Below are 23,091 nucleotides of genomic sequence, written 5' to 3'. Positions count from 1 at the left end.
AGAACATATTTCAATTTAGGTGATTAAGTTACATAAATTTGGTGTGATTCCTTAAAAAAAATGATTTATATACTTTGTAAACTGTTGAAAATCTTTCCATTTGTACTTGTATACCAGGGAAGTATTACAACATTGAGCATGTTACCGACAAATCTTGTTTTGCATATTTCTGCAGGTAGAGAACCAGCATTGATAAGAAAATTCATTATTGATGAATTGGAATCAAGAAAGACGTCTCCACCGCCTGCATGCCCACCACTAGAACCAATCAGGTATGACTGAGGAATAGAAACATATTTAAAGTTACCTTGACATTACATAAATGGGGGGCAGCTATTGCTGAAAGTGCAAACTGATTGGCTGTTATGCTTACCCCAGTGGGAGGAGTCAGTAATATAAGCCTCCACATCTTATATATATATCAATGAGAGGTTTTTCTTTACTTTTAAGTAATATCATGTAAAGTCTTATTTTCTATTACCCAACGTTGGCAACATATTCTGTAGTTTAGGAAGATGTTTCCACCTAGGTGAATGACAAATAGGGATTTTATATTTATAAAGCTGTGAATCTGACATTCACTGAAACATTCTCTGGTGGAGAATGTTCCATGTGCTTCAGTCATTGGGGTATAGAAGGCAGTAACTGGCCTATAGAAGGATGTGTATGAGAAAGGAGCTACATGGTAGGATCACCAAAATCATTTAAAGAAAGTTGCTGATTAAAAAGTTTTAATAATAAAAATAACTAGTTTTAGCATTATCTAACAGTAGATTTTAGATGATACTGACATGATGATCACATCTCTCTTCCAGCACACCTGAGCTTGAGCAGTTTTTCCAGAACAATGATGAGAAATATCTAGTGTTGATTTTTGAACTTCCTGATATGTATATGGCACGAGAGGTAAGAATGACCTAATTACCAGCAATTGTATATGGATGTATTTATGGAAATATTGACTTTCTTGTAAGTCAAGGAGTTGGCTCTAATTTTCCTATTAATATTTCCCCACCACCAATATTATTTTACCCTTTGGCATTTGGCACTTTTTATTGATTTATAGGCAATCCTGACCCCTGCTTATTCTGAACACTCAGCTTTAAAAGAGTTTACTGAGAAGAATTCACATACCTGGGTAGAAAAAGAGGTGCAGGACAAATAAATAGATTCCCTTTAGTCCTGGACATAGCAACTTCTTATACTTTCTTTTTTTTTTTCCTCTGCTGTTCTGGTCATTCAGGGAAGTAAGAAGACATATTTTGTACTTCTAGATACAGGGGAACTATATGACCTTCTACTACACTGCAGTGCTGCTGGTTGATGATTGGCTGTTCAGACACCCAGTGCTGTCACATGTGAGGGGGGAGAGAGTTGTCAGCCTTGTGTAAGCTCTGTATCGCATTGCAGAGCTTGCATTGGCTTCTACATCCACTTTAGGCTTAGTTTTTTAACTCCTGCAGGTAAGCAGATGGGAAGTCAGGCTATGTATTAGCAGCTGCTTGGCTAGCCGTGCATTATCTTATACATAGTCAGAAAATTACGACAAGTGTGCCAGGACTGCAGCCTTTTGATTCTGGGACTTTTGTCACATGTGGATATGGGGCTTTGGAGTTAGGATTCCAGTTGAAATCAACTCTGGTCAGAGCTATCCAACCACCACTAGTCTACAGACACCTGCAAGTTCATTGTATCAGGACACATGTGCCACTGTTTGTGCTGCATCTGGATATTTCTGTTCTTCTAAATCCAGAAAAACTTTGTTAAAGGTGCTTACCCTTTCCTGTTCCATCCAGACCTAAAAAAATAATTTGTCAGGAGTTGTACTTGTAAAATAAATGAATACATGTTAAGTATTATTATCATAAAAATATTACAGAGTCTTTTTACGGTGATCAGTAACTCAAGCATGTTCAGCTTAAGTTACTGATGATGTAAACAACTGCCTTCCATAGAATCATTAAAGATCACATGAAAAGAAGCCAAGGTACAGATTGATCAGTTAAGGAACAAATCACTATTTTTTTTCTATGTTCAGTCAGCCATAGAAACAGTGATTTGTTCCTTAGTGCACAGATCAATCTGTAATTATAGTTTACATACCTGGGCAGTTTTCCTGACTCTTACAGATGAGCAAAATGGATGTGAAAACAAGTACAGGCAGCTGCTTAGGATGCTGTTGAAGTCAACTTGTTATTTTTCCTGCGTGCGGAAACTACAGGTTCACTGTTAGCCCTATCCTACAATGTAATATTCATAATATTTTGTACTTGGCTGTCTTGGTGATCCATTGCCATGAAGACAAATAATCAAAAATCCCCTTGTCCCACCTGTAGCCTCTCCGCCCTCCCCTTCTAATTTGGCTTAGATTTCTTTTCAATGGAGCTGCTTGCTGCCGGAGGTGTCAGAGGTGATCTGTCTTTACCTGTACAGCTGTATGTCGTTGGATAATGGGTGTTGTATGGTAATGCTTGCTGACAATGTTGAACAGAAGTATAGTTGTGATGTGGAAATTCTATGGTGTGTCTAAACACTTTTACAATATTCTCTTCTTAGGTTTCTCTGGACATGGTACAGTATGATGGTATCTCAGTTCGTAGGGCACTCAATACCCAAAATGATCTAGTTGCAAAATTTAATGTGTCATCATTTCCAACTGGCTTACTGCTGAATAGAAATGGATCAGTCAGTAGAATCAAGCTGTGAGTATCCCTGTGCCAAGCTCAGTATTTCTTCCATGTTTAAAGAATATTTATAATATAAATTATAGTATAGGAAAATATGGTGTGGTTTACAATAACCAAACAGAAGTGTTTTTTTAACTTACATTATGGAAAATCACAGCTAGAATTATTAATGTAGATTAAACCCTATAACCCTCTGGTAATGCGCAGGGATTGCTGGACAGTAAGAGTTCATTAGGTAGTTTACTATCTTTTTGCAAATCTTTTGTCATTTCCTCCCTCTAGTGGTTGTATTTAGTTTTGCATTGAATGTATGTAGCATGGAATTAACAATGTGCTAAGGTTCTATAATGATTACATAAGTCAAAAACAAATTTATTTTCTTGTCACTGGTTTATTAATATACCCTTAGCCTTAATATATGCACATTGTCTCTTTAACAATTTGAGTCGGATGAATCCTGACATTTGTCATGTTAGAATATGCCTGTGCCATCAAGAAGAAATAATAGTTATGGAAAAACCTGGTCATTTAGTAAATTCAGGTAGTCAGCTGACCTTATTTTTGGACACATGATGTTGCTGAACCTAGACCTGTCCAACTAAGGCCATCCCAGATCATATCACTGCCAACACAGGCTTGGCATCAGGCAGTCTATGAGTAGTATACTGTACAGGTAGTCCCTGGGTTAAGGACATCCGACATACGAACACTTCCTAGATACGAACAGGGCTTACCTGCTCACTGTGTGCAGAACAGAGGCTTGGGGGGGGCGGTTTGCATGACTTGCAGAAGAAATATTTTGCTAAACATAGCTGAGGTTGTGGGTGATCTTAGGGGGGGTGAGCTCTTCCTGCAGCCTCTTGTAACTCTTTGATGACCAATTATTAAAGCAACGTACCTGTTTCGACTTACATACAAATTCAACTTAAAAACAACCCTACAGTCCCTATCTTGTATTTAACCCGAGGACTACCTGTATAAGAATTTGATTTTCTGGTACACAAGTGCAGTAGATAAAAAAATAAATAAAAAAATGCAATAATCCAATGTTTTGTTTTGTTTTTTTTCTCATAGGGAAAAAGAGACACGAAAAGAATACACCAAATTCATTCGTTCTCTGCCAGGGGTGAAGAAACTAAACCTTAATCTTATTGGATGGACCACACTAGAGGAGGAGAATGTGACATTGAAACCTGCAAATAGGTACATGGGTAAAGCCCAACTCCAGAATTAAAAAGGTCCAGTTTAAGGTTTAAAAAACAAAGCTACCCTGGCTCCAATAGTGATTGCCACTCCCCTACCCCCCTGCCAAGATGTCCTCAGTCATCTTGGTTGAGATGTTGCTGATGCTGTAGGGCACCATGAACCAACCCCTAAATGAGGTGTCAGCACACCACCCTGCATCCCCAGAACATTGATCAAGAGGCTGGCCATCCGAAACATGGGGTCTTCTTTGGATCATGTGAAAATTTGGTAATTCTTGTCGATAACTAACATGACATTATCACTGCTATTTGCGCCATCAAGGATCACACAATGCCAGGAAAGAATCTGAAGATGAAGATGACCCTGCATTTCACTTGACCAACCCTAAATAAAAAAAGCAATAAAATAAAATACGTATGGAGGTATGAGAGGAGGGGGGTCCCCCTAGTTAGGGGGAGCTGGAGTTGGGATACAAAGAATAAAAATGGGATGCAAAAATACAAAAAAACATATATTCCACCACATATATTTTGTTTTAAATTTCTCTGTGATGTAAAGTTGGTATGTAGTTTGCCCATTTAGGGATGGTGAAAGGTTGTCTTTGGTGCAGGGAAAGTAAGGAGCACATACCTGCGGAGGCTCACAGTAAAAGTTCAGGGGGGATCCAATATAACACTGAGGCTACAACCCTTCCTACCCTCCCACGGCACAATGCTCAGGCACATTAAGCACTTTCATGGGTCAAGGAAGAAAGTCATCTTCACCTTTTATAGCTAAAATTCCCAGTTTATCTCCATCTGGCTTTGAATTAATTAAGCCATCGATGTTTGGTTAAAGAAAACTTTCTAGAGGAACCTATGGAAACTGTCAATCTTTGTTGCCTGGTTGTTCTGATCCGTTTCCATGGAATAAATACAAAGATCATGACTTCTGTCACGACTGGTGGCCATAACGAGCAACCGGCATTTTTATAAGGAGCTCTCTTTTTTTTTCATTAGTAAATGTTTCTTTTATTTAGAAAGTTATTTGTATTTTCTACATCTAGTTCCAAGATTTATATGGCGGACCTCGAGTCTTCTTTGCATTATTCTTTGAGGGTGGAAGTTGCTCGTTACAGCACTTTGGAAGGAGAGCGTCTGGCAGCTCTTCGTGGCTATATTAATGTGCTGCAGAAGGTAAGGGGAGCAGAAATGTTGGGGGACAATGCCCGGGTTTGTACCTGCTGTTTGTACCTGTTCTCTTACAGTTGGCTGTTGGATTGCCTATCAGGTCAATGCACATTCATCCATGGCCAACTGAAGTATAATACATAGCAGGGTGGCAACACTAATGCCAACTTACAGTCAGTGACTTAGATTAGTCAGATAGGAAGTAAGACAGATTCACAAAAGTTAACACACATCATAGAATTAACATTACACAGAACCATGAATGGAGAATTATTACTTTGTATGCCATGTACTTTTTGCACATATGTCTATGTAATATTGCACAAGTACATTAAAGTGCATTCACCCATCTGTACTACAAAACCTATTTTATTACAAAAAGAATAAATAGGAACATTGTCAATAACATTCATTTGTTTCTCTTCTGCTCCATACACTTCAGTGGAAGCTAGTGTGCCTTCTTGACCTCCTAAAATGGCCTAGTAGCCAAAAAAGTTTGCTGACCGCTGCCCTAATAAGTCATGTATGAAAGGAACAAAAGGAAAAAGCAGAGTTTTTTTTATATATACATAGTTTTATATATATACATGAGCAATATTTCAACAAACCAAAATTGTGGTATTTACAAGGAAAACGCCTTTTTACGTGCGTATTGTCTCTGTGATGTACCCTTGAACTGAGTAAGGGCGGTCACAGGGAGCTTAGTACTAGACACAGTCTGACTGCCAAAATTTATACAATGTTCAATTTGTAGTGAAACTGGATGGTGATTCTCTTACGCGTTTTGCCGGGTATGGCTTTCTCAGGGGATTATAGGGAAAACCAGTGCATATGCTAATGAGGGCAAACATATATAAGAGTACAGTTACTATACATTTGAAAAATATTAATGTCATAAAGTATTTGTATATGAAATACCAAAACAGAGTATCCAGAGTATCATAATAACATGTCAAAGGACAAAAGAGTATGATAATAACATATCAAAAGATGTTATCTTGTGAGTCCAAATCAGTATATATTAAGATAATAATAAATAAGTGATAAATAAAAAAAATAGATGAAGAAGTAAATTGAAAGTTGTATATTGTGCCTTAAACTTAAATATGTGAAATTATGATTTTGAAGAGAATTGATAGCTAGGAGATATGGTAGTAGATTTTAGGAAAAAAAGCTTAAGTACGCACCGGTTGGGTCACCAGATAGGTCTTGCAAAAGCAAAGATGGTTGGAGGAAGATAGGAGAGTATTAAGTTCCACAGAAATCTATGAATATTAAAAGGGGGGGTAGATAAGTATCACAATATTCAGTAGAATTCAATGTAAGGGATTGACTGAAGGGGAAGTAGTGGATTGAAATCCCACCTCTCAGATTAAGGTACAAGGTTTCCGGGAAAGAGTTGTGGAGGTGATTTGTACAAAAATTTAGGTCAGAGACAGAAAAGAATAAATTAATGAAATATGTCATGAAATAAGGAGGTCGGTGGTTAGCCCATATGGGGTTGCTTTTTCCTTTTCTTCCTTTTATACATTTATTCAGCTCCATCCTCCTGGCCCTATTAGAACAACCCACCAAGGTAATAAAAATTACTTGTCCCTTCATAACTTTATTTTTTTCTCATTGTCACTCTGGAAAACTTTTTTTCTGTTTCCAGATATGAGAATAATACAGATGTATTTTTAGCTTTTGACTTTCACCTGTTAGTTATAGCGTTACAGAAGTTGAAAATCATTGTATAAACCCAGCACTGCATGGTGGACCTCCATGGCTGCATCTTTTTAGGGCATCATACTCCTACATAACACATCTGCTTGTACGCATAATTTTTCTGTCCAGCATGATGGCTTCAATTACTTTTATCCATTTCTAACACAGTATTTTCCTGCCCGCCCCATGCTGCGAACTATGCTGAATTACCTTGGTGACTGGCTGTCTAAACGGGAGACAGATTCAATATCGTATGAAGACTTTGCCAACGTTTTAAATAACAAGGACAATGTAAGTAAACTTCAAATATCCAATGGTAAAGTTCCTATGGCTTACCCATTGCTGCTGCAATAATTCTTAATAAACCCAGTGGTCAGATATAATATACAATATGACAACCTGCCCCGAAGAGCTTGTGTTTCATTTCAATCTAACTACATAACCAAGTAAATTGTTAAGCAAATAGTTCACCATAATATTGTCATAAGCAGACACTGTATTTTGTGCAGTCTGTAGCAGCTGTATAGATTGGTGGAAGCAAGGCCATATAATATTGAACCATTGGCATCACAAGCTACTCACAAAAAATAGAGCACTCTGAGGAAATTTGCAATTTAAAGTTTGCTTTGCTAGTATACCATTGTATGTGTCTATCCAGCTAAAATCGAATCTGCTAAAGGTTTGCCTCCGTTTTTTTTCCCTTTCCTTCCTTATCAATATACAGATTATAGGACATCATATTGGCAGCAATGCAGCACAATCTATAGGTATAAGTCTAAGGGATATAAGTCTAAGGGATTTATAAAGCCATGAATGTAACATTCACTTTGTATAATTCTTTCTTGTATATTTCTTGTGTTTTGAATTACATGGGATGATTTAACACCAGTAAATGTTTGGTAGAATGACATCTCATTTTTTATACATAATGTATAACATGGATTTTTGAGCATATCCAGCTCCTCATAATGACATTTGTAACATGGGTTGTTCTGTATTCTTGTGTCTGTCTCAAGGATAAAGATGCAGTTCTGGCCCCTCATGTGAACTACGTCTGGTGTCAAGGTTCAAAGCCTGAATACCGAGGTTTCCCATGTACAGTCTGGACGCTCTTCCATTTGCTGACAGTCCAAGCACTCGAACATAAAACCTCCAATTCGGGTTAGTAAAGCGTCTCTTCAGAATCCTCAGTGCTGGGAGATAGATACAGTTATATAGAACATATTTGAACATTGATTTCTAGCTCGGCTTCTAGGCAGCAGTGATCAGTTTCCATACCAGGACATGGGTGTAGGTATAGAAAGGTATAATTGATGTCTGCCCAGAGTTCAGCTCTAGAAGAATAAGATGAGAAAGATCCTCTAGATCAGACTTTCTCAGCTTTTTTATTAGGGGAGAACCCTTAAAAAACTTTTCAGGTCTCTAGGTAACCCTTTTTAAAATTACTATAACCACAACTCACAGTACATAGTGGTCAGTAGAAAGAACTCCTCCTACATTGCTGGCCACAAATCTCACCCTTACAAGAAGTCAAAAAGATCATTGATGCCAGTTAAACTGACCTGAGAGGACAAATTGTTCATTACACAAGGAGCCCCTAGCAACCTCTGGAGGAACATTAACATTCCATGGAACATTGGTTGAGAAACAAATCTAGATAGTATCAGTACTAATTGGTTTGATTTGAGGGACCATTTGAAGACTGGACATTTAGAGATATCTGTGACTAAAATTATCAGGCTACTGTACAAGTTTTATTGTTTTTCTGCTTTTCTGTCATTCTGGTTCCCTTGTTTTACTTCGTGTTGACTTGCAGATGCAGATAACACAGTGAGCTCTTGCTGTATCTTATCAAATAATTTTGTATATGAGGTCTGAGCTGATTTATTAAAGCTCTCAAAGGCTGAAGAAGATAGACTTTCATGGGAGAACTTGGGTGATCCAGCAAACCTGGAATGGATCTGGTCGTCAATTAAAAACAGTTGACAACTAATAGCAAATTATTTTTAAGAAATATATTATGGTTTTGCTAGATCACTCAGGTTCTCCAAATAAAGTCTTCTCTAGTCTTGGAGAGCTTTACTAAATCAGGCCAATTGATAGCAGCCTTAGGTTTGATCACCAATAGGTCCTTATACAGTATGTGTGTGCAGCTGCATTTGTGAGTCTGGAATTATGGAAGCTGACATTAATTGTGAATGGTTTAGGCAACAGGACTGTCATCCTGATTCCTGATCAGTGACCTGAATACCCTGAGTTCTTGCTATGTGTTCTTATTCTGGAGCACTACATTATTTAAAATAAAACCAATATTCAGGATCCAAGAACCAAAAAATACAATGTAATAAAAATAGCAACTGCTGCAGGGAGTACAGCAATCATCAGCAGCAAGAGTCCCTGGAAGTAAAAAAAATGTTTTGAGGGAGGGGTGGCACGGATGGCTCTTGGTTTAAATACCAGCCAGGAACCTATCTGCATAGAGTTCTCATTTTCATCACGTGTTTTCATGAGTTTTCCTGGGCACTTCTGAAAACATACATTAGGTTAACTAGCTCCCCAGGAGATTGTCCATGGAATAGGTGGAACAAAACAGCAAAAAAGTGCAGTGTCGGTTGCTGGGTGCAATATGGATGCACAATAATAAAGATTTAAAAACTAAATAAATCATTTCTAAAAAAAAAAAAAAATGAGAAAGAGCAAAGCAATATATGTAGGAAAAACCTTTCTGAAGCAGCGTGTCACATTTACTGTGTTATCTGCTGTGAGAATTTGATGATGTAATGCTTTTTAATAAATATATAATGGATGATCCCTGGAAGTTGTAAAGTGAAGTTGCAGTTGGATTTTAGGCCAATGCTCATGGGGCTGGCAAATATCTGTATTGTCTCTTCATGGCTGCTGCATATGAAAAATTAATATATTTAAACAAAAAAGTAAATAATCTTTTGTAAACTCACAATCACAATAATCTCATCACTAGAGATAACGAGGAGTTGATTTCAAGAGTTCATTCTGGGATTTACTTACTACCTAAATCTGATGGATAGCTTGGGCTGACTCTGGGTTTTCTGTGTTATGTTTTGTGGATGACACATTTGTCTTCATCTTACTTTCTATAGATCCACAGGAGGTCTTGCAGGTAATGCGGAAATATGTCCGCTTTTTCTTCGGCTGCAGGGCTTGTGCTGGAGAGTTTGAGAAAATGGCCAGTGAGTCGATGCACACTATTCGGGATCACGATGAAGCCATCAAATGGTTGTGGTCACGTCATAATCGTGTGAACAAAAGATTGGCAGGTAAGTTTTAAACAGCTTTAAGGCTGAATCATTAGGTGTCAGCTATCATTCTATACAAGAACTAGGGTTCTGAACCTGACCTAGGTTTGCATTAGAGCAGTGGTTGCCAACCTTTTTGGACCTACGTACCACTAAACTTAAGGGTCCTGGACCGTGCAAAAGAGGGGAGCCATGTGTCACTAAAAGGGGAAGAAACTTCCCCCATAGTAATGTCATGATGCCAGAACCCATCCACTCTCCCATTTCAGGTCTGAGACACAACCACCCAGAGCCTGCAATCCGTACGGGAGACATGGTCCACGGCTCTGGCCAGTGCGCCCCCCCAGTGGGGTCCTCCTCCTGAGAGAAGCGGACCACCAAAATTTTCTCACAGATGAACGGTGGCGACTGCTGCATTAGAGGAATAAATTGACTTTACTCAATTCCAGGAAAACAGCTACTTACATGATTAGGATGCATTTATACTGTATGAGCTATTTTATATACCAAAGGATTTCTCGGTCTGCTTGGTTCATCATGTGACTCCACTATTTTCTGTTTTAGCTTTTAATTTTTGTTCATTGGAAATTGGAAGTACAATGTAGGTAATTTATTATCCAACAAGCTGACAGGTGATGCAGGAAAATGCAAATGTGAAATAGAAAATAATGGTATCACATACAATGTAAACAAATCAAAAGACTGGGTGAACAGAATTAGTTCTGAGACTGGTGAAACAGCTCATATGTGTATTAAATCCCTTTAGTTCTGTAATATCATATAACAGTTAGTTTGATGTCCCTTGAAGTTAATGATTGTCCTTCTTTTGACATTTACCAGACAAAACTTTGTGTGGCTGCTAGCTGTCAAAGCACAAATGTCACCAACAGCTTTGGTCCTAATAATTACCAGGAACTAATAGGAGTCCTCCCCATGTATGTAAAGCACCAGTACATAAAAGTCACATGTAAAGTTAATACGCAGAGGCATCTGCAGCTAGAAGATTGTATTCCGATGACATTGTTATGTTATTTATATGTACAAAATCTGCATATATATTTAAAAATGTAAACATTATTTGGGTGGTCTAATAGTTCATTTAGCCATAGTGTTATTGTCAAGTCGTTTGGAAGTTAGGCCTCAGTACCCAAATTCCCATGAATGTCGAGCATTCTGCCTATTTGTAAATCAAACAAAATTTTAAATTTTACTCATATAAAGGCTTTTTTAAACACTGTGTTAGTGTTTTTTTACTGTATTTTGTAATATTTATTACTGTACCATTTTCCTAGGAAATAATGAAGAAGATCCAGAGTTCCCAAAAATCCAGTGGCCATCCAAAGAACTTTGTCCAAATTGCAGAAGGAAAGTCTTAAACGATGAAATTTGGGATGTTCCAAATGTTCTCCGTTTCCTAAAACAGCGATTTTCTGTGAGCAACATATCCTTTAAGTATTTAGAGGATGAGGCTGAATTGTTGAAAAAGCAGGGAGAAACGGCGAGCACAAACACCACAAGAGAGAAGAGAGAAACAAAAGATGTGGCAGAAGGACAGGAGACACTGAGCAGAAATGATAACGTAGTCCCACCAGGGAAAGCTGAAGAGAAGGAAAAAGAGGACTCGCTTCCAACAACCAAAGCAAAACAGATCCCACGTCATAGACCCACTATTATAAAAATGAAGAGCAACACAGCTGGGCAGAAAGATGGAGAAGAGACAATTTTAGACTTAGATGCCTATGAAAACCACTATTTCCAAGGTAGAACTTTGCAGGACTCCAACTCAAAGCACCATAAACGTGCTCTCCACCCAAAGACATTGCTGGATCCCAATGATGCTGAGTTTAATGAAGAAGCAGTGAGGGAAAGATTGCTCAAGAGGGGGATTGATGCCAAACAACTTATTGGGGTGATAGTAGAGCAAGGGGACATTAACTGGAAGGGTCGCTGGGTGAAGATGCTGGAAGTTGGGTTTTCCCGCTTAGACATCAGTTTATGTGTTATTCTTTATTTCCTCACCAGCATGGGCCTCCTTGCCATGTATCTGTACCTTAATGTCCGATCACGCTTTTTCCGCCAACGGTACAGATATCCTCAACCGTAATTCAAAAATACTGCCTTGCATTAAATGGGGTGACGGACTCGATGTCTGTCATGTTACAGATAGAACTGTATGTTTTTAAAAGTTTCAAATGCCTGTGTTAACTTGGGGAAGTTCTGTATTAGCCCAAGACAATCAGTAAAGACCAAAACTAAATACAGTTGTATGTTGACTGATCTGTTAATAAAATAAACCAATTAAAATATGTTTCTATAACAAAAACAAAGGAGTGTATTTATAAATGATTCATCTGTCAATTCAGAGAAGATATAGCATTTACTAAGGTGACTGCTGTGCTTTTTGATAACTGGCCACTTACTATGCATTGATAAGAGCACTGCATGGGGATTCAAATAGATCTGAATGTAAAACCGGCCAAATTGATGGGCAAAAAAATATACTCGAGAGATGTGTAGCTGATGTTCTTAATCAAGATCCAAATCTAAAACCGAGGGACTTCCAAGCCCATTTGTAAATCACTAGAACTGACTGCCAGTTTGGAAAAGACCTTGCATGATTTTTACATAGTTTCAATATAAACCAGATATCCACAGCTCAGAGTACATTAGTACCATTTTTAGTAAGTGGGAAGAATGCTTCTTACATTGCTGACCATTGGGAAGAATGTCACCCTTACACTGATTGATTATCACTTAGCTTAGTGAATGTGGTGATAGAATATTGCAGTCAGAGCCATCCAGGCACCTGGTATTTTCCTCCATAGGTGTATGGATTGTCTAATCTTTGGCCCTGTATAGGGAGAGTAGCAGTACAGTGAGGTTGTTATTCTGATGCTGTTTACCCTTTGTCTGATTCACTATTAGACTAAAGGTCAATGCACGGGGGAACCATGTGTTACCACCAACCCCTTCTATACTATCGAAAACTGAAGAACTTTATGCAAGTTCATGTTATACAGAGAATCAGAGGAATGAGACTCGGGACTAGAAACAGTTGTGGGTGAAATTGGTCATAAAAGAGAGAAGAGGGGTGAAATCGGTAGTAGTGGGGCAGTGTTACAGGAGAGTTTAGAGGGTGTGGGACAGTAGAAGAAGCATGGAGAACAGGAACAATGGACACATTGGGATTGATTTAATAAAGCTCTCCAAGGCTGAAGAGGATACACTTTCATCAGCGAAGCTCGATAATCCAGCAAACCTGGAATAGATCTGGTCCAGGATTGAAAACATTTGCTACAAATAGCAAATGACTTTTAGGAAATTCATTCCAGGTTTGCTGGATCATCCAGTTTCTCTGATCAAAGTGTATCCTCTCCAGCCTTGGAGAGCTTTAATAAATCAAGCCCCTTAAGAGAAGAATAGTCTACAAGATGATCTCACTTTACATCTAGAAAAATGTTAGGACAGAGGAACGGGGGAAGGGGGATGTGGGATATGTGAAATGGGTGAAAGGTTGAAACAGACCAGGAGAAGAGAGGGCGAATATAAAAAGACCCCGGGGCCATTTGTGATGGCAGGCAGATATTGTCATGGGGGCACGAGAAGAGTAAAACAAAGAAGATCCAAAAATGGATGACAGAAGAAGTTGATGGCTCACATTTGAGGATCAGGGGAGATAATATTGGATTCTATCTACAGAGGCAGAGAAAGTTGTATACAAAAAGACTGCACAATTCTTACGCAAGCTGTGGCTTTTACTTTAGGATGAGCCCAGCTGGAGGCATCATACCATGGGTCATCATGTTATAGATTATCATATCATGGATCATTATATCACGCATGAACATACCATATATCCTCATACTATTGATCATCGTACAACTCATAGTCATACCATGGATCAACATACCACGGATCAGCATACTATTTATCATCCTACCACACATAAGCATATCATGGATCATTATACCACAAATGATCAAACCACAGATCATCATATTTTGAATCATCAACTTACTGATCCTTATACCACAGATCAAAATACAAGGGATCATCATACCATTCTACTTTTTTTCTACTGATTATTGATCCAGTGTTTAGCTGTGGACACATGAGTTTCTTTAAAATCTGAAGTTTATGACGTCCTGGGTCACAAGAGTAGTGACTCCCTAAACATTTCTGAGACAATTGTACCCAGTTGTCCCTATTGCATTTTTTTACATTTGAAACATAAGTAACTTTTTTTTAGACTACCTACGTTGACCCAATCTTTAGCACACATGTCCTCATATAGACATGCAGTAGACAAGCTTGATTTATCCAAGAACCTTAAAGTGTTTACATCATTAGGGCAATTTTTAGGCATAGGTAACCAATTGAGTTCCCTCCACATGCCTCTATGTATAACAAGCTCCTGTTCCCTTTTTTTCTCCCCTTTTGCTGAGTAGTACATGAAAGCTTGAAGTAATAGCAATAGCTTACCTGCCCAGCCTACCAGAACCTAGAGGATTCAGATGTGAAGGGTAATCCTGAGGCTTGTGAAGTAGCGTACAAGTGCTGGATCTGATTTCTGATCTGTGTTGGCCTGACACTGGGACAGGTAAGCCATGTCTAATATATCACGATCCTCTATGCTAGAGGGGGAGCAGCAGATTTCTAATCTGGGGCCCCAATGGCTGCGCAGAAATGGCCCTCTATGCAATAAATTGTGTGATGATCCACTTTAATTATCCAACAATATGAAAAAAATACCAATTTACTTATTTGACCTTCACATAACTTTATAACCATTCTGAACTCCTTTACTGTTCATCTGTAGTTACTTGTAACATCCACAAGAGGGAGGCATTATTTTGTTTTATGTAATATAGAAAAGTAACTGCTCCTTGAGTTGTGTTCAGCTTTTCTACTAATAAGGATCATCTGAAAATTTATTTTTGCTGCAGTGCTTCCTTTTTCATTCTTTACTATGTACCCTCTTTATTTTTCTCCATAATTGATTGGTTGATCAGCACAAGTGGCTTCATACAATTATGCCATATAATGATTTTGCACACATTTTATACAAGCTGAACCTTGTGAGTAAAATAGAAATTAAAGGGATTCTGACTTTCATTTATTAAATGCTTGTTTTAAGTCTAAGAACCCAGAAATTGTAAAGCCAGACACAAGCAGATAACTAAAATGTTTGGAACAAGGTCAGCAATGCCCAAATCCAATGGATGTACTTAAAGCTATCTACAAGCAGTGGCCAGCCATGTTTCCACTGTTCAGCCTTCCAATGATCTTTCTAATTGTTAATATTCATGTTTTTGACAATGGCTAAATAAAAGGGAATTATTGCAGGCACTACTAGGGGGAACTGTATGCTAGAAAAATGTCTCCTCAGCATTTCGTAGGGCTGATTTGTTACCAATGTTAATTGTTCTCTGATCCATCTATTTATATGAAGACTTTTGGCTATTTATAAATACGTTTAGCCAGAAATTTTTGGATAGCATGGGAACGCTTTGGATTCTTTGTTTTTTTATCACTTAATGTGTCTTCGTTGGGGAGGTTTACCCCTCTATTAGAAGTGTTGTTACCGAGAAAGAATATGTGGGGAAATCTGTCATTTTAAAGTCGTGCTCAAAACAAGACTAATTTCTCCAAAAGGGACACCTGTTCCAGGGACATCTAAGAAAACATATTCTTTTACCTTCATAGATTTACTCCCTATTGCATCTTTGGAACCAGAAGTAAAAGGAAATTTACCCAATGGTAGACAGAAAAAAAAACATTTCTAACAGCAAAGCACAGAAAAGATTCACTTTCCAAAGAGCTGTTTTCTTTCAAGTACACATGTAGCATAAAAAATCAAATTATTAGTAATTTCTGGGGCTTAATGCTTTATTTGTTTCCAACTTTTCAAGGCTTTCTGGTTGTTTTCCGGATTTATTTAATTCTTGGCTGAAACAAACTAAATGTGATCTCCATGAAAATAAAACAAACTGCAACCCCACAAGTGGATGTAATGGTGGATCAGGGATTTGTCTTTCCATAGGGATCTCAATCCCAGTCTGAGAGGTGTGAAGTGCTCTCTACACAAAGTACACAACCCTTAGTTATTGGAGACTCCACAAGAGAATAATGCTAATCATAGCCTTGGTCTTTTTAAAATGAAAGTTGCAGTAAAATCTACAATGGCATTTTAAAGAGAATATTTAAGAGTTGTAAAAATCTAATATATATATATTCTGGAAACTTTGACAAATTCCATATAAATATTTGATATGTATTTGATAAAATAATAAAAAGGATAAAGGGTACATCAAAATGCAATAGACATTTCTATGTATAATATATATTTGCAATATGTAGCAATTTGACGGCTGGGGACATATTTATAAAGCATTTAGAAAACATTCATGTGTATCTTACTAGTAAGTGTAGTTTAAATTACAATGATGCAGTAAATGTCTGAGAAAAGTCACATTCACTGCTTTATAAACATGGGAATCAATATCACAAAAGAAAATGTAGACTGTATATAGGTAAACATAACAAGGGGAAAATGGAAAAAGACGAGAAGTTAAAAAAAAAGTTTCATATCACTGCCAATTACCATTTTCTTATGATGTGCATTAAAGATTCAGATAAATTAAGTGCTGGGATTCAATAGTTGGACCTTTGTGAATTATTATCTTGAAGCCCAAATGAAAATTTCAGCTAATTATTCATTACAGATGCATCCAAACAAATGATGTGCAAAGTTTTACAGTTTACTTGTTATATGTGCCAATCAGCTTGGAGCATGGGCGTTGCAGGTTGCACAGATATAGGTTTAAGTCATTAGGGGGTGTCAGACCTATGCAATGAGATTTTTGCTTACATACAAAGAATAAGGGTGTCACTCTGCAACTCCCAGCAGGGTACATAGACTGTGGAAAGAAAATGAAGTATATGACATTGAACAGCTATTGTTTTAATGCACCTAGAATGTATGTAGCCGAACTGAAGGTGCTATAGTGCTTTAAAGCAGAACTAAACACATTGATACTCATCTGCCCCCAATATTTTGCTGCTGCCACATTGTTCTCCCTTGTTCCTTCTGTATCTTGATCAGGAGTTCCAGGTTTGATCAGAATAGTTTTTCCTTCATTGCACACTAAAACCATGTTCAAAATTACATACAGACAGAGAGTGGAACTCCAGGATCCCCCTTGCATGTTTAGTAGGATATCCTTACCTACCCCCCAACAACAAAAAAAACTAGATACAGAAAATCTGTAACCAAGCTTCTTTCATTCCCATACTATAGATTGGTTTTTATCCTTCTGACTGGTGTTTTAGCTGAAAAAACATGGTCATAAAACAGGCTCCAATTAAAGCTGCTGATCTCTTGTTGGTGTTGTTGGAGTCTACAGCAAAGAACTTATTGGAATCCAGAAGACACCTTAAAAAGAAGCCTCCCAAATACTCCCACTCACCCCGGAGAATAAGTACAGGGGTACTGTACCCATTTCAAAAAAGGGTTAAATTACCCGTAAAAATCAACACTAGATTAGAAAGAAAGAAAATCAACAAGATTAGAAAAAGGGTTTTAAGTTTTTAAACTAATATTTGCCTTTGCGGGGCTAAGCAATGTCAAAGGCCAAAACCCCACAAATATTCATCCTGTGTTGGCAGTTCCCCACTGCATAATGACAGAAATTTCTCCTGGCTGCTGAATACAGGGACAGAATCCTGAATTATTTACAGGTGACTCTGAAAGTGTTCTCAGGACTTCATTGAGTATAGTAGAAGCTGTCAGAGTCACATGTAAACAGTGCAGAACCCGGTCCATGTATTTAGCAAGTAATCAGTGATCCCTCATTTTACAGGGAGGCTCTGTTGGCACAGGAAGGATTTCCATGGGGTTTCATCTTTGGATATCACTGGACCCTGCAAAGGCAATTCAAAAGTCCACTGTGTTGTATGTTTATTTCAAAGTAAACATGTCCTAATGATTTCTCCCCCAGTCACCCACTCTACTGACACTTAGCTCCAGCCTCTGCTGAATATAACATATAATACATTGACATAAGCCAATAAAGACAAAAAAGATAATCACAATTTATACTGTGATCTATACTAAAAAAAAAAACGGAATCCCTATAGTAATGTTTTTGCAATGTTCGCTGTGTATACATTGATCATTGCTGCTACTGGAAACAAATATGTACATTTATTATATTAAAAGTAGAATACCTGAATATACACAAGGGCTTTATTGCATAAATTGGAAATACTATTTAATACTTTTTATGTTATATCATCTAATTCACTATATTACATAAGCTATTAAGCAATATTATGCACAAGGCCTATTGACTTTAATCCCTAAATTCATCCAATTTGGGATGAAAAGTGCGTAAATCCTAAATAATACTTTATTTTATTTATTCCCTTTTGGTCTGTTTATTAGACAACTGAATTTTTTTTTATTATATCTTTTGGGAAGTGCAATAAAACAAATAAATATTTACAATTTTTACAGTCATATCAATTGTATACCATAGATTACTCTCTGAACTATGAATACATTTGTTCATACAACAAGTGTAATTTATATGCATTTTCAAAAGAAATATGTAATTTTAGTAGTATGATAAAGGGGGAGGGTGGGTATGGGATAAGAGGTTAGAGGATTTATTAATATTATTATACAGGATTTATATAGCGCCAACATATTACGCAGCGCTGTACATTAAAAAGGGGTTGCAAATAACAGACAGATACAGACAGTGACACGGACACAGGAGGAGGAGAGGACCCCAGATTTAATGATATTTTATATATTAAAAAAGTGACAGGGTAAATGGGGTGGCTTAAAAGAGTTTCTTTCTTTTCTTTGTTTTTTAATGAAGGTTGCATTGTATAATTAGTATGATTGTATGTTAGATTTTTGTAATGGTTACTGGTAATCCTTCTCAATGGGCTCCATGATACATCAGTATGATTACTATGTACAGTGCAAATATATAAGTCTGTGTTCTTTCTTGTATCTAAAAAAATGTTACAATGCAATCCTAGCATGTGCTGCTTTGCTAATCTTCCTAGATAAATGCTGGCAAATGTGCAGAACAAAAACATAGACAAAATGTGCAATTCAGGACAAAAGGATTAGTGAGCAGGATTTGTCTGGTGGCACAAAGGGCAGTTTCCAATAATTTTGTCTGCACCTCAAACACCCAACAACCGCCTTGCACAACTGCAAATTTAGTATTCAATGTGACAGAATATATGGAAGATGCAGCCAAAGGACAGCAGTGCAGAAAATTGCAAAAACTTTATGACACGTCCTAACTTACAAAGGCGACAATATTTTTTTAAAAAAATGCATCTTGTACCACAAAAAAAAGCACAAATAAAAATGTTATATAAACGCACAGATAGCATAAAATAATTTCTAATAGAAACAAGTCCTTAGGCTTTAAAAATCAGGACTGTCCCAATCAAATCATGACAGTAAGGGTTGTGTTGTGTACAACATAGCATCTAAGTAAGTACACAATGAAAGTGCAGTGAAGTGTTTCCCCTCCTGTGTGTATGTGTTGCAGCAGACAGTAATCCTGTGAATGCAGTGTTCATGGTGTCAGCTTCACTCCAGCACAAGGTTTTGTTTATCAGGATGGCAGAGCATTTTTCTACCTGGCGTTACAATCTGTGCTGGTGATTCTGGTGCAGCCCCTTATGTCACTGTGCCAGCTGTCTATACTAGTCATATCTCTGGTTCCTGATAATCTGGGTACGGGGGGACTCGATGTTTGCACTCACAGAGGAGCCCATCTGTTAAATCCTCATGTAACCAATTGGATGGTATTATGGAACAAGTTATCCTGGGTAATCCTGCTCCTGCCCTGCTGTGGATACATAGGGATAACTGAGCGGATGCTAATCAACTCTATTAAGAGCTGGATAGAGCAATCCGATTTGTTTTTCAGTATATGGATTTTATTGTGGGGCACAGTGTGGCCAATGTGATCTACCCCAGGGTAAATAATCATCTCCTTCCTTTATTACATATTCTAACAATGTAGTTCCCTTGTGTAATTAATTCTGCATTTATGGTTACGTCTATTTCTAGTGACAAAAAAGTATATAACAATGCTGTGACAAAAGTTTTTAACAAAGTTCAGTCATTTCACAAAAATGGTGACGTGCACCCTCTTGCTGTGGACACATGAAGAAACCAGAAAGAAACAAGGATTAGGTATGTATGAGGGGGATGCAAAGGGTTAGGATGAGGGATATGGCCTGGGAGTTCCACAGTGAAAAGAGAGTTAGAGGTAAAAATAGGTTTCAGAGGTTAGTTACCTGGAAAGTCTCATTCTCAAGGAGCGCAAGCTAGAGAAATGCAGCCAACTGCCCCACGGTTCCAAGAAGTGCTTAAATTGATTATTATCAATTCTTCTGTTCTTATAATATCATTTACAGTATCAACCCACAATGGGTTAATAGCAGAGGCCAATCTCACCATACATGTAGATGATTGCCCCTCTCTCTGCCACACTTATAGCACAAGCTTGGCACTCTAGGAAAAATATCATTCAGCGATATAGGGTTCTTATATTATCATGAGTGATAGCTGGTGTCAGCAGAGTTTCAATGGACCATAGTGGGGCTTTGTCATATGCCAGCCAAAGCGTCAGTGTGTATAGAGGCAGTGGATCAATGGATGGATGGATGGATGGATGGGTAAACATAAACCATTAATTGGCAAAATGTGATTTCATTTTGATTTCAAAACCTTTGGATAACCAGCCTATGTGCTGTCTTTTTTTATTTTTTTACTTTTTAGTTGGTCAGCCTACCTTCTGTTCCACCTTTACTATGTACCCCTCTTTAAGTTCATACTATATATTTCCCTATATTGTTCCCCCAAAATGGATGGTGGTTTGTTGGAGTGGGAGCTTAGAATAGAATCTGAAAACCTCCGTTATTAAGGGGCTCCTAGATATCCTTTCCCTCTCCCTGGGAAATGAGAACAGAGGTACAACAGGATCATTTACCCATTTCCAGAAAGGGGAACATTATATGTAAATAGACTCTGACATAGTCCTTTATTGAAATAAAAACACAACACACACCAAGTACAAATATAAAATTATAAAATATAAAATATAGAAATAACAAATCCCTTATTTATGTCCCTAGAAGTAAATCAATTATCAATCATGTCACAGAGATAGGTAAATCAATAATCAATCATGAAAAGCAACAAATGACAACAGCTCTCCTGCAGCAATTGCCTGCATTTCCTTTGCCAATAATTTGCTGCCACCCTGTATCCCGTAAAAAAAAAAATACAACAACTGTATAGAGCAACAAGTCCAACTTCCCGCTTGCCTTCAACCATTCAATGTAGCTGAGTGAATAATTGCCAAGGAATGAAGGAAAAGCATGCTTTGACTTTCAGAAGAGTACCTGAGTTTCCTGCTGGCAAAGTCCCCATTATTTCACTTATAGCGCTCATTGATATCACTCTACTGATTGACCACAGGAAGTCTGCTTTAATCAATAGAGCACCAAAAAACCATCTTCAAAACTCAACAAAGTCATTTTGTCCTTGAGGAAATTTAAAGTTAATACCTTCTTCTCATTGTATTCCATTACTTTTACAGTAAGCTAATACTATTTGTATTACATTTCTTTTCTATCTTCACTCTCTGCCCTTTTCTTGTCCTTTACCATCCATCTCTCTCCTTTTCACTTTTCTTTATCTTTTCACTCTTCCCTTTCGCTGCCTCGCTTCTTCCTCTCCTTTCCTCTTCTCATCCCATTCCCTCTACTCAATTCTTTAGCTCCTTCCATCTCTCTTCCTCCTCTCTCCTATGTGCCCCAAACACAATTGTGTTAATGGATGGGGCGTTAGTTCTTTCCCAGACACTTGATGGAAGATACAGACAGGGCTGTGCAGCAGACTGACACATGGCAAATCACTAGAGTTCAAGGTGGTCTTTGTGTGACCTTGAGATTGAGAATACATTAACCCTGCTAGCGAAAGGCAAAAGCAGAACTGGAGCTAATGAATGAACTACACTTTTATTCTTCTGAAAATATTCACCTAGCGCCTTTTGTTTTTATCACAATATGCCAGTTTCATTGTCTTCTATCAAACAGCCACATTTTTTCTGTCCATCTGCAGAACTGCATCAAGCACAGAACATTTTTTTTGCAGATATTTAAAATGAATGTTCATATCTATTATTTGATGTAGACAAATCAGTAAAAAAAAGTTTTTGAATGGTTGCTCTAAACTACAATACCCAGTCTGCATTTTTCTAATGGTTTAGATATTTCCACAGTTACCTTCAATTTGTGTAGAAATAGCAAATATTTGGACACTTTGGACTGATTTGCTTTGCTAAAGTTAAATTCTCCTTGACTTGGCCATTAACCTCAGTCAATGCTGCAAGGCTAACTACTAAAAGTCAATCAGGTTTGTTATATATGCTAATGTAAGAATTTTCACTTACTAAAGTGAGTCTTCAATGTGCTCAGTAAAAAAAGTGAGGCTCTGCTAGCAACAGCCTTGTTTATTTCCCTTGGGGCATTTCGAATGAAAAGTAATATTCCCCTTATTTTCAATTCTTCTTGCTCCCTAAAATAAGTGCACATTCATTTTAAAGAGAAAGTCCCTTATTCCGTTAGGGTCTATGAGAACAAGTTGTGGGCTTCTGTGAATGCCATCGGTTTGAGAGCTTTCTGAGATCCTTCAGGTATATCTGACCAGCAGTTGTCCACATTCTAAATAACATTTGACTTGCTTCAAGCAGGTTTTTCATCTCCACAGACTCAGACATTGACATCTGATAGGAACAAGGACCAGTTGACACAGGCTCGGCATCTGCCCAATACTGGTTTTCAAAATTGTAGAGTAAACGAAAATTATAGGAAATATTATTATTAGGCAGAAAAGAAAAATAGTGTACAGGTAGTCCCTGGGTTACATACTAGATAGGGACTGTAGGTTTGTTCTTAAGTTTATTTTGTATGTAAGTCGGAACAGGTACATTATTTTAA

The 23,091-nt window shown here is 37.6% G+C and overlaps 1 protein-coding gene across 1 annotated transcript in view; it reads left to right on the top strand.

Annotated features, from left to right (window-relative positions):
• QSOX1 (quiescin sulfhydryl oxidase 1) overlaps positions 1–12,371 on the top strand; it is a gene marked incomplete in the record, with an annotated part of 36,140 nt that extends 23,769 nt beyond the window's left edge. The window contains 9 exon segments of the mRNA XM_072419808.1: positions 176–272; positions 816–906; positions 2,557–2,702; positions 3,762–3,890; positions 4,939–5,068; positions 6,938–7,060; positions 7,786–7,930; positions 9,889–10,065; positions 11,337–12,371. Of these exon segments, the coding sequence (XP_072275909.1) occupies positions 176–272; positions 816–906; positions 2,557–2,702; positions 3,762–3,890; positions 4,939–5,068; positions 6,938–7,060; positions 7,786–7,930; positions 9,889–10,065; positions 11,337–12,148 (1,850 nt within the window).
• Positions 12,372–23,091: the final 10,720 nt, after the last annotated feature.

The sequence above is a fragment of the Pyxicephalus adspersus genome, chromosome 8, assembly GCF_032062135.1.
Source record: "Pyxicephalus adspersus chromosome 8, UCB_Pads_2.0, whole genome shotgun sequence".
In the NCBI taxonomy this organism is placed as follows: Eukaryota; Metazoa; Chordata; class Amphibia; order Anura; family Pyxicephalidae; genus Pyxicephalus; species Pyxicephalus adspersus.
Note: the sequence above shows the minus strand (reverse complement) of the source record. Positions and strands in the feature narration are given on the sequence as shown.